Below are 13,239 nucleotides of genomic sequence, written 5' to 3' on the forward strand. Positions count from 1 at the left end.
ACTTTTTAAGAAACTGCTAAATTGTTTTCCAAAGTTGTTCCACTTTATCTTCCTACCAATAGAGTAACATATGAAAACTCCAGCTTCTAAACATCTGGTCAATATCCAGTGGAAAGAAACTTCAATTTAGATATGTTAAAAAGTGGGTAGGAATATTTCATTAGTTTTTTTTAGTTTCATTTTTCTAGTGATTAATGATATTGACTATTTTTTAAAGTATTTAATCCCCACTTGTATATTTTCTTTAGTGAAAGAAATGCTCAAATTTTTTGCACATTGCTTTGAGTGTGTTGAGTTTAGAGAGATCTTCGTGTATTCTGGGTACAATTCTTTTTTTTTTTTTTTTTAAAGAGAGCGAGAGGCGGGGGGGAGAATTTTTAATATTTATTTTTTAGTTTTCGGCGGACACAACATCTTTGTTTGTTTGTGGTGCTGAGGATTGAACCCAGACCATACGCATGCCAGGCGAACGCACTACCGCTTGAGCCACATCCGCAGCCCATGGGTACAATTCTTTATCAGATTTATGTTTTGCAAGTCAGTTTTCCCTACCTGTAGCTTTTCTTTTTACCCTCTTAACATTGTCTTTCAAAGAACAGAAATATTATTTTTTTAATGAAAATAAGCTTTATTAGCATCAAGCAATAAATACATGCAAAGATGCAGTTTTTAGTTATTTTCTTCCAGATGTTTTGATCAACTTACAGTAAACACAGAACCATAGGCCACATACAGTCTTAGTATGAAAAATTTCAGGGTCCTCTTAGATTTGGCAGGTTGCTCTTTCTTCCATATTTATAACTTGTGCATTTTTAAAATTGACTTCAAAGCATTAAGTCATGCAAATGCATAAGCAAAAAAGAAGTGCCATTAAGCAGAATCTACACTGTATGGCAGGCACACTGACCAGCTAAGTGAAGTGGTCAGGATGCATTAAAATAAAGTCTTTGGGATTGAATGAGTTTATGAAAAGTAACAAAGAACAATTTGGGTGACATAAAGTACTCAACAACAACAACAAACCTAGGTCATTCCTAACTACTTAAAATGCAAATCTTAATTAACTTTGAAATCTTTCCTAATATTTTGAAACAGTAGGTTCAGAGCCCAGTGAACTTTGGGAGAAAAAATCTAAAGACTATTACCATTTTGAAAACAAGTGTTTCATCTGAACAAGGGATATGAGCTGTAACCTCTCATACTATAGAGAGATGAGAACCTCCCAAGGTGACCAGGAGGCTAGGATCTGGCATTCCATTCTGTTTCTGGCAAGCAGACACTCTCGAACCAGTCCTCGAGCATGACCAACACCTCATTTTAGTTTCTCCATAGCACTATTGCTCCCTGCATAATGTGTCTTATATCCTTCCTCAGCTCTTCATTAATGGCCAAAAGTTCTGCATCTAGTTCTGGGGTACCTGTCTGTGGCCTCTAGTTGCTCAGCAGTTGGCAATATCGGGCTGTCAGGCTGGTGGAAAGCAAGCAGACACTTCTAGTGGCTTTAGGGCAGCAGCAGGCCTGTTTTATGAAATATTTGGTTATCCTTGAGAATGTTCACATACTGCTTGACATTAAGGTATTCTGCAGATGGTAAGTGTAGTGTCCTGTAAATGTCAAATCATGTTGGTTGATAATGTTCAAATTTTATAATATCTTGCTGACTTTTGTCTGTGGATAACAATCTGTGGATGCTCAAGTCACTTTCAGTACCAGTTACTGAAAGTGAAGTATTGATGCTGAATCATTTATTTCTATTTTCAGTTTTACGAGTTTTTCTCTTCACATATTTTGGGGTTTTGTTGTTAGAAGTATATATAATTGTAATATCTTGATATTAATCTTTTATCAAAATGTCGTTTTTTGTCTTTAGTATTTTTCTTAAAATACTTTTGCTTGACATTAATGTAGTACTCTGGCTCATTTATGGTTACTTTTTGTATTATATATCTTTCCTGTCTTTTTACTTTCTGTATTTTTGAATATAAGGCATATTTTTTGTTTGTTTTGTGTGTTTGTTTTGTAGATAGCATATAGATGGTCTTGCTTTTACTATTTGACAACTTGAATCATATTCATACTAATGTAATTACTGATATGTTCAGAATCACATCTGTTGTTTTTCTATTTATACTCCATACATCTTAGGTTGGGTTTTTTGTTTTGTTTTAGTTTGGTTTTGGTTACTCTTTCATTGTCTTTTCTCTGTTAAGTAAGTACAATCATCCTTCAGTATCCTCAGGGGAATTGATTCTAGGACCTCTGTGGATAACAATCTGTGGATGCTCAAGTTTATCTTATATAAAACAGCAGAGTATTCGCATAGAACCTATACAACATCCTCCAATTTAACTTTATATTACTTACAATACCTACACAATATAAATGTTATGTAAATAACTGTTATACTGTATTGTTCATGGAACAATGAAAAGGAATTCTGTATGTGTTCAGTACAGCACAACCATCATAGGCCTAACTACATAATACTTGATCAATGGATATGCAGGGTCAACTGTATTTGTAGTGTGCCATTTGAATTTCTGTTGATTTTTAAAATTATATTTTTAACTGTTTTCATGTGGTTGTCTATAGATGACAATGTGCTCTTGACAGTGATCTTCAAAACACTAACTTAATTTCTATAAAATATAGAAACTTTGATCCAATGCATCTTTTTTGCCATCCCCTCACTCCCACCTTGTGTTATTATGTCAATATATACAATGTACATATATGATAATGTGTATACATGTCAGGGTATAATACTATGTTATAATTATTGCTTTATATAAACTTATTCTTTTAATGATATTGAAGAAATGACATATATTTATGTAGCCTTTTATATTTACTCACATTTTGTCATTCCCAGAACATTTCATTACTTCCTGTGGATTTAGGTTACTTTTTTATATCACCTTTGTTCAGCCTAAAAGGTTTCATTGAGTTTTTCTTATAATGTAGAACAACTAGCAATCTATGAGTGATGTTCTAGTTTCTTTCTTCTGGGCTTTTTTTTTTTTTGTACTAGGGATTGAACCCAAGGGGCTTTATTACTGAACTATATATCCAATCCTTTTTTATTTTTTATTTTGAGAAAAGTCTTGCTTAGTTGCTGAGGCTGGCCTCAAACTTACAATCCTCCTGTCTCAGACTCCCAAGTTGCTGAGATTATAGGCATGCATTACCACTTCTAGCTTCATCTTCATATTTGAAAGTGACTTTGGTTGAAAATAGAATTTTTGTTTGACAGTTTTATCTTCTATCAGCATTATAAATTCTGAGGTATGATGTTTCTAATAAGAAGTCAGACACCAATCATATAATTATTCTTCTGCATATGATGAGTCATTTTGTCCTAATTGTTTTCAAGATTTCCTCTTTGTCTCTCAATTTTTTTATTATGATGTATTTAAATGTGGATGTTTGTGTTGATTTTAACTGGAGTTCTTGAGCTTCAGAGATCTATAAATTAATAATTTTCAACAAATTTGGTAAGTTAAGGGTCATTATTTTTCAATATTTTTTAAAATTCCCCATTTTCTCTCTTCTTTTTGGTATTTCCATTATGCATACTCCAACATTTGATGTCCCGTACATTTGTACAGCTCTGTTCATTTTTACTTCAATATTTTTACTCTCTCCTGAAAAATGATTTCTATTGATTTCAAGTTTACTAATTGTTCTGCCATCTAAATTCTACCATTAGTCCTACTCATGAATTTTTCATTTCCATATTAAACATTTCAACTCCAGAGTTTCTGTTTAAAATTAATTTCCATCATTTTGTTGAGATTTCCTATTGAGTCACTATCATCAGGTTCTCCTTTGGTTCTCTGAACATGGTTTGTTTCTGTTCTTTGAATATAATTATATTAGCTGCTGAAGACTTTATATGCTAATTCCTACATCTGGAGTATTTAGAGTTTATTTCTACTGTTTTTTTTCTTAAGCATAGATCAGTTTCTTATGCTTTTGTATGTCTACTATTTTTTGATTGAATGCTAGACATATTAGAGAATATACTATAACATTCACTAGCTACATGGCCCTCTTCTGCCTTTTCTGCACATATGTGCAGATTCTGTTAGGATTTTGTGGCCCAATTAGAATCTGCTATGTATATACACAGCTTTTGGAATCCAGGATATGTGAGGATCTTATCCAATTCCTATGGCTGTATCATCTCCTAAAATTTCCTATGAAATTCACAGAGTCTCTGCCAGTCTGTGTCTTGCCTGCAATAGACCCACACTTAAGGCTAAGAGTGTCACTAACGCTTCTTGATCCTTTCTCCTCAGAGATTACATTTTAAGTGATGATGTTAAAAATCAAGTGAACCTCTCTAGCATCAGTAATAGTAAATTTCTGGTTTTCATGACCTTCCCTTCCCTTATTGAATTTCCCCATTGATAGAGCTGGTGGTATGGGGTGAGAATGGGAGCAGCTCAAAGCAGAAACATCATACATTTGTGCTGTTTTTACCTGAAATTCAGTAGTTTTCTTGAATAAATAAATCCATCTCAATTTGTTATATGTTTTTAGTCTATTTTCAGAATATAGCTTTAAAGTTGCTTTTTGGGGATAAGATTTGTCAAGTTCCTCATCCCATCATAGTGGAAATGAATTTTTTACTTTTCCATTTTAATGCTCGTTTTCATTTTAAATAAACATGTACTGGTTAAATGATATGAAAGTGTTCCAAAATGTTAAAAGCAAAATATATGTAGAAGATATCAGGATGTCTTTAAGGTATAGCTTAATAGATCTTGTGTAGGTCCTTTATATTATTAGGTCATATCAGAGAATCTATAAGTAGAAGGGTAGAAGAAAAAGAAAAGAAATAGGAAAGCAAGAAAGCCATCAAAAGGGACAAGAAAAAGAAGAAAGCTCACCAAATTTGAGGAGTAACCAACCTGAGTGTAGTGGATAGTGAAGATGGCATGGGATCTGCTGCTGGCCTCGTGAACATGGGTGGCTGCTGTGATTCTGTGTTCATAAGAGAAGACAGTTAGTATAAGAAATTTTTACGCATGGTGGACCCTAAAAGATCCGTGGGGAACACAAGAAATGTTAGTACTGAAGGTCACAGATGAGAATCATAAAACTTCATATGAAGTCTAATACAGTTAGAAAAGAGGTCCAAAGAGGGCAGAAGCAGCACTCTAGGTGCTGATATGTGAGAATAAATGGAAGAATAGTTTCATATTAACCGACAATAAAACATTTCTAAAAAGTGATAAAGCAAAAATCAGAGTAAAAAGGGGAATATTAGAGTGCAATCAATCTGGAAAAGTACCCCTAAGACAAACCCATTTATTTATTTTATTTTTGCTACTGGGGATTGAACCCTGGGGCACTCAACCACTGAGCCACATCCCTAGCCCTCTTTTGTATTTTATTTAGAGACAGGGTCTCAATTAGTTCCTTAGCACCTTGCTTTTTGCTGAGGCTATCTTTGAACTCATGATCCTCCTGCCTCAGCATCCGGAGCCACTGGGATTACAGGCATGAACCACCAGCCCAGGGCAAAAGTGGTATATTTTAAAACAAAAGTATACCAGTAAATCTCTGGGTTTACTGCCTAATATTATTATATCCGGACAAACTTCATTTTGTTTGTAGTGAGAAAAAGCACTAAATCTTAGTGACTGCCCCTTCCCCTGGGTACACTACTATTCTGAGAAGGTTCTCCTGGTTGTAGAGTAGGGAGCTGCAGACAGAGACAGTGTAAGTGTTGTCATGCACTCCAAAGGGGACTAGAACACAGGGCAGGGGAATGAGGTGAAAAGAATGATGGGAACAAACAAACCTGTTACCTGTTTGCTATTCCTTCCTCCAAGAGTTGAATTACTTGCTTATAGTTGGTAACTACATGTTGAGACAGACCTTTCATATTTGTGAGGGGGAGAAAAAAATAAAAATGAATTTTTTTATAAAGTTTAACCTTTTCATGTAGGTCTTTAACTTTATCATTCACTTTTTATATCATTTGATAAAAAAGAATGAGGAAATAACTAACTTCATTCAGATAATGAATCAACAAATACTTAATGGAAACCTACTGTTACATACAGGGTGATGGGCTCTGAATAGGTTTTTTCCTTCATAGAGATTATGATTTAGAATTCATGTAACAACTATGCTAACAATTTCTTAAAATTTTGTTATGCAGATTATGATGAGCCCAGTCTAATTCCATTTTAAGATTGGGAGCCATCTCATCACAAAGTCATGAAAAGTTAATTTCTGTTTTACTATAAATTACTGTGATTTCTAAACTTGTTTGGAATTCCTGCCTATGCCCTGAACTTACCAATGCCTGGTTTTCCCTGACCAGATAACAACTCTCTCTAAAACCTTAGTGGCACCTCATAAATCCTGTCTCCCCCTAACCAGATAACAACCCTCTCTGAAACCTCAGCAGTGCCTCATAAATTCTGATGTTGGGATCTGAATTTACACCCTACCTTAAAATATCATGCCATGTAATCATTAACCTGTTATCTGCCTTTGTATTATGCTTGTCAAAATCCTGTTATCTGTAAGTTCTCAAGACAACCCCCTTTGCAACTTTTTGTGCTGTAAAATTGTGTTCCTGGAAAGCTGGAGTACTGATCTCTAGCCCAGGGTTTTCAGGAGAGACAGTCCTGGCCAGCTCGGTGTACCCAAATACAAGCTAGCTTTAATTTGATTTAAAACTGAAGTCAATGGTCTTTTCTTTGCATCCGGGTTCAACAGTTACACAAAATGTTCATATATTACCTCTTTGACCCTCAGGATTCCTGAGATGGGCCCATGCTATGATGCCCACAAGGTGGCAGACATGGTTTGGCACATAAAATATATGATGCACACACTTCTATTCTTCACACCTCTGCAGTTTACAATCATGAGGAGATTTATTGTTTACACAAGAGAGTACAGACAAGTGCCACAGAAATAAACTAAACACTAAGGAAATCAGAGCACTGTTCAGGGAAAGCTCCACTGAATTGAGCCACTATAGAATGGGTAGGCTTTACACAGGTGAAAAGGAACCTAAAGTATGTAAATACATCTTTATGGCTGGTATTGACCAAGTCACAAAGGGCCTTTTTACAACCATTCTAGAGAATCTCTATATTCTGTATTACAATTTCTGAGCAAAATAACTTCATAGGCCTGCTACTAAATATAGTTACACCAAAAATTAACAAAGTAATTTAAATGGTGACTGGATTTACTATATTAAGGAATTCTCCTTATTTCAATGTGATAATAGTTTTGTGATTATATTTTTTAAAAAACAGGCCTTATCTTTCAGCACTACATACTAAAATGTTTATAGTTAGACTGATGTGACATCTGGAATGTGCCTAAAAATAATAAAGGATGATGGAAGTGAATGGGAATGTAGATAAGTCAGGAGCTGCCAAGAGTTAATGGTATTATGACTAAATAACAAGCACATGGGGTTCATTATACAAGTGTGAAGTGTGTCTAACTCTGCATATATTCAAAATTTTTCATGATAAGAGTTTATAATTTTTAACAGTAAGGAGAAAGTCTACTTTTGATAATGGCAAATTAGATAATACAGACTATTAAAAGACTTCTAGAAAAAGCTGTATAAAAAATAAAGACATCTGCTTAAAGGTGCAGAGGGGGGTGACCAGTTAGTGAAAAAATTTCAGGCTGTATACTGGGGGGAAGATGGAAACCCAGAGAGATAAAGTCAACATTTGGGGATGCTTATCACACCCTTAGGGACATTTTCCAAATCTTGAGGGGAAGTGGTTTAGCCCATTTAGATAAACTGGCAGATTAGGATTAGAGTCCAGAGCCCACCCAAAGTGAATCCCCCACTTTGAAAGAAAAAACAAAGGACCGTAACACAAGAATAGGTTGAATTAGAAGTAAATATCCTTTTAAAGGGCTGCTTCTAAGCTTTGAACATTTTCAGTCCTTAAACTAAACTGAGGTGATCTCAACCACTAGTGTGCACAGAAACCTATTATAAATAAATATAAGTTCTGTAATGGAAGACATCATTGTTCTAGACTTCTAAATTATTCTATTAACAATTTTGCAAATACTATCTAGCAAAGAAATTATATCAACCAGACACATAAGTAGATCTGGTAGCATAAATGCAATCAGCAAAAATAATAGTCAAGTTAGGCATGCAGGCACAGTCTTATAAATTTTTTTTAAAACTGCATAAAGTATAATATCCTCTTGTAATTTTAGTAAATGTAGATTTTTTTTCACTTCAAGGGCGTATTGATTTTATCTATCTTTTCAAAAAATCGACTTAGGCTTTGTGGATTTGTCACTAGAAATGGGATGTCTCTGAAGAAAGGTCTGAGGAATTCCCAGAGGGGAGGAGGATTTCAACCCAAGGTCAGTGGGGTTTTTGGCATACATGATGGAAAAGAATTACAACATGAGGCAAACAAAGGCATAGACACAGGTCTTTTAGGAAGCAGATACACATTCAAGGAAGAATGTCGGCTATCAAGAGAAGTCCTTCCTTGGGTTGGGACCCAGTACCTATAAAAAGGCTATAAAACTGAGTATATTTCACTCTTTATCCTAAATCCCTATTTTAGATTATGTTTATTTCCTATTTTTAGTTTTTGTTCATATTTTTATTTTCCTCCTACTACTTTCTTTAAGTTTAATTTACTGAGTGAGTGTGTCTATTAAGTTATTTAAAATTGAATCCCGGGCTTCATGAATGCTAGGTAAACTTTCTATCACTGAGATACATCCTAAGCCACTTAAAAAAAAAATTTAACTTTATTGAGACAGAGTCTTGCTAAACTGCCCTTGGCTGGCCTCAAACTTACCATCTTCCAAGTAGCTGAAATTACAGGCATGCACCATCACGTCTGACTAAATTCACTGAAATTTTAAGCTTTGTAAAATGAATGCTTAGCTTGTGGGGTTTTTTTATCCTTTCCACTTTTCTGATGTTTCTTTACAGCTAGACATTTTTCTATAAGCATGTACTAGCTATATTGTACCTGTTTGAATACCTAGTAGTTTCATCATTATTCAGTTTAAAATTTATGTAATTTCCATTAAAAAAGAAATCTCTTTTTTAACCCATGTGCTATTTAGAAATGTTTCTTAATTTTCAAGAATTTGGGAATTTTCTAGTTGTTATGGTTATGTAGTTTAATAGTAATGAGTTCAGAGACTATGCTCCATATGATTTTATTTAAAAAATACATTCTGAACCTGGCAAGATGATATATGCCTATAATCCCAACAACTCGAGAGATTGGGGAAGAAGATTTACAAGTTTGATGTCACCCTCAGCAATTAAGCAAGGCCCTAAACAACCTAACAAGACCCTGACTCAAAATAAAAAATAAAAACAGTTGAGGATATAGCTCAGTGGTAGTGCACCCCTCCCTGAGTTCAGTCTTTAGTACCCCTACACACACACAAATCACCAATTTGATTTGTGGTCTAGTATATTGGTTAATTTTTAAAAGTTTTCCACCTGTGTGTAAAAACAGTGTATAATATATAACTATATAGTTGTTAGGCACAATGTTCATGTAGTTCAAATTTTTTATAATGCTATTGAATTTTTTTCTGCCTATTTTAACAAATACTAAGGAAGGCAAGTTAAAATTTTCTATTATGATTATGGATTTTTTATTCTTTTTAACTGTCAGCTTTTGTTTTATGTATTTTGAGACTTTATTATTATATGCATACAAAAGTAGAACTGTTAAATTTTCTTATGAATTGAGCACCCCCGACACACTTTTTTTTCCCCCTTCATAGTGCAGGAGATCAAACCCAGGGCCTCATGCATGGTAGACAAGTACTCTATCATTGAACTACATACCCAGCCTCTGAACCCTTTTATCATTATTAAGGATTCTTCTTCCTCTTCTTCTTCCTCTTAATCTTTTTCCTTCTCTCTTCCACTTCCTCCTCTTCTTCCTTCTCTTCCTCCTCTTCCTCCTCCTCTCCTTCCTTCTTCTCTTAAGGATCTCACTAAGTTGCTTAGGGTCTCACTAAGCTGCTGAGGCTGGCCTTGAATTTGCAATCCTCCTGGGTCAGCCACCTGAGCTGCTGGAATTATAGGTTTGCACCACTGTGCCCACTTGGCTCTTTAATTTTTTTTTTTTTAAATCTCCTAACTTCTATCTGAGATCTCTTTCAGCCTCAAGAATAATCTTTAAGTGGGCTGGTGTTGTAGCTCAGTGGTAGAGCGCTTGCCTAGCACATGTAAGGCACTGGGTTTGATCCTCAGCACAACATAAAAATAAGTAAATAAAAGTATTGTGTCCATCTACAATCCAAAATACTTTAAAAAAATAGTTATCTCATACTAGACAAAAGTGTCAAAAACATTCACTAGAGAAAAGATAGCCTCTTCAAAAAATGGTGCTAAGAAAATTGGAAATCACATGTAACAAAATGAAATTAAACCCCTCTCTCTCACCCTGCATGAAACTCAACTCAAGTGGATCAAACACTTAGGCACTAGAATAGAGACCCTGTGCCTAACAGGAGAAAAAGGCCCAAATCTTCATCATGTGGGCCTAGGATCTGACTTCCTTAACAAGACTCCTAAAGCGCAAGAAACAAAATCAAGAATCAATAAATAGGATGGATTCAAACTAAAAGCTTCTTCACAGCAAAGGAAACAATCAAGAACATGAAGAGAGAGTCCACAGGTCTGGAGAAAATTCTTGCTACCTATACCTCAGATAGAGCATTAATCTCCAGGATATATAAAGAACTCAGAAAACACCAAAAAAAACAAATAACCCAATCAATAAGTGGACAAAGGAACTGAACAGACACCTCACAAAAGAAGAAACATGAATGGTCAACAAATATATGAAAAAATGTTTAACATCTCTAGTAATTAGAGAAATGCAAATAAAAACTACTCTAAAATCTCATCTCACACCAGTCAGAGTGGCAGTTATCAAGAATACAGACAACAATAAGTGTTGGTGAGGATGTGGGGAGAAAGGCACATTCATACATTGCTGGTAGGACTGCAAATTTGTTCAACCAAAAAAATATGGAAAACAGTATAAGGATTCCTTAGCAAACTTGGAATGGAACCACCATTTGGCCCAGCTATCCCACTCCTTGGTCTATACCCAAAGGACTTACAGCATACTATAGTAACGCAGCCACATCAATGTTTATAGCAACTCAATTCACAGTAGCTAAGCAATGGAACCAACCTAGATGCCCTTTGATAGATGACTAGATAAAGAAAATGTGGTATATATACACGATGGAATATTACTCAGCAATAAAGAGAATAAAATTATGGCATTTTCAGGTAAATGGATGGAGTTGGAGAATATCATTCTAAGTGAAGTAAGCCAATCCCCAAAAAACCAAAGGCCAAATGTTCTGATAAGTGGATGCTGATCCATAATGGGGGGGGGGGCATGGGAAAAATGAAGGAACTTTGGGCGAAGGGAAGGAAGATATGGGGAGGGGGTATGGGGTCAGGAAAGATGGTGGAATGAGATGAACATTATTACCCTAGGCACATGTATGATTGCACATATGGTGCGACGCTACATCTTACCAGAGAAATGAAAAGCTGTGTTGCAATTGTGTACAATGAATCAAAATACATTCTGCTGTCATAATACGTAATTAAAATAAATTTTTAAAAAAGAATACAAACAACAATAAATGTTAGTGAGAATGTGCGGGGGAAAGGTACACTTGTACATTGCTAGTGATACTGCAAATTGGTGCAACCAATCTGTAAAGCAGTATGGAGATTCTTCAGAAAACTTGGAATAAAACCACCATTTTGACCCAGCTATCCCACTCCTTGGTTTATAACCAAAGGACTTAAAATCAGCATACTACAGCTACATCAATGATTATAGCAGCTCAATTCACAATAGCTAAACTATGGAACCAACCTAGGTGTCCTTCAGTAGATGAATGGACAAAGAAAATGTGGTATATATACACAATGGAATATTGCTTAAAGAAGAATGAAATGATGGCATTTGCCAGTAAATGCATGGAGCTGGAGAATAACATACTAAGTGAAATGAACTAATCCCAAAAAAACAAAGGCTGAATGTTTTCTCTGATAGGTGATAAGGCAGGGGCGCTAGGAAAGAATGGAGTTACTCTGGATTAAGTAGAGGGGAGTGAAGAGGTATGGGGGTAAGAAGGATGGTAATATGAATCTGACATTATTACCCTATGAACATGTATAATTACATGACCAGTGTGATTCTACATCATGTACAACCCAAAGAATGAGAAATTACATTTCATAAATGTATGATGTTTCAAAGTGTATTCTATTGTCACGTATAACCAATTAGAACAAATAAAAAATAATGTAATCATAGCATAGATATTCAATAACTATTACTTGAAATTTTTTTTAATTAAAAAAAGTTAATTTTCCTGATTCCATTGGTTGTATTGTAATTATATAGGAGACTATGGTTTGTATGAAAAATGCCCTAAAATATTTAGGGGAAATACAGAATCAGGTTGGAAATTTATTCTCAAATGTCTCAGGATAAAAATTCTTTTTGTACTTGTAACTTTCTTATAAGTTTGATTTGTTTCAAAATTTAAAAAAAAATTTAAACTCTTAGAAAACTAAAAAGAAAAGAGAATTTTCTTAATTTGTTATGGCAGTGCTACTCCACAGACTGGTGCTAGTCCTCAAGTTGTCGTTGGTATACAATGAGATAAGTACAGTAATGGAGAATGTAAGAAACTTTTACAATAAAAAAGAATAATTTTTAAAAAGTAATTTCATATCTGTTGAATCTAATAAAGATAAATCAAAGCCTATAACCAAGATATCTTCTTTAAATTTTTCTAATAATTTACCTTTATTTTTTATAAAGTATTGATATAACAAGGATTGTTTTATTTTTTTTAAACTGATCTATTCTGTGGGGGGTGGGGTGCAGCTCAGTGGTAGAGCACTTGCCTCTGATGCACAAGGCCCTGGGTTTGATTTCCAACCCTGCAAAAAAATATTAATATTAAATTTTTTTTAAAGTAATAAAAAACTGGTCCTTTATCACTTTTAAAGAAGGTGATAAGAATATCTATTTAAAATGACCACTATTTTCTTGCCTAGCATGCAAGAAACCCTGGGTATAATCCTCAGCACTGCAAAACACAAATAAAAAACAACTGTTATTGCAAATTTTATAGTTAATGGTTAGATGGCAAAATTTTCCCCTGAGGACAAAACTAGATATT

The 13,239-nt window shown here is 34.5% G+C and overlaps 1 protein-coding gene across 7 annotated transcripts in view; it reads right to left on the minus strand.

Annotated features, from left to right (window-relative positions):
• The window catches only part of Stard9 (StAR related lipid transfer domain containing 9), a 156,569-nt gene that overhangs the window by 67,023 nt on the left and 76,307 nt on the right, over window positions 1-13,239 (minus strand). For 6 of the 7 annotated variants that reach the window (XM_013359357.4, XM_021726132.3, XM_040275264.2 and 3 more), the window contains exons 8-9: window positions 5,820-5,889; window positions 4,917-4,989 (exon numbers count right to left, since the gene is read on the minus strand). The exons of the other annotated variant lie outside the window; for it this stretch is intronic. In XM_013359357.4, coding sequence (XP_013214811.2) covers window positions 4,917-4,989; window positions 5,820-5,889 — 143 coding nt within the window. The remainder of the gene's footprint in view (window positions 1-4,916; window positions 4,990-5,819; window positions 5,890-13,239) is intronic. 7 annotated transcript variants of the gene reach the window in all.

This window comes from Ictidomys tridecemlineatus, chromosome 5 (genome assembly GCF_052094955.1).
Source record: "Ictidomys tridecemlineatus isolate mIctTri1 chromosome 5, mIctTri1.hap1, whole genome shotgun sequence".
NCBI lineage: Eukaryota > Metazoa > Chordata > Mammalia > Rodentia > Sciuridae > Ictidomys > Ictidomys tridecemlineatus.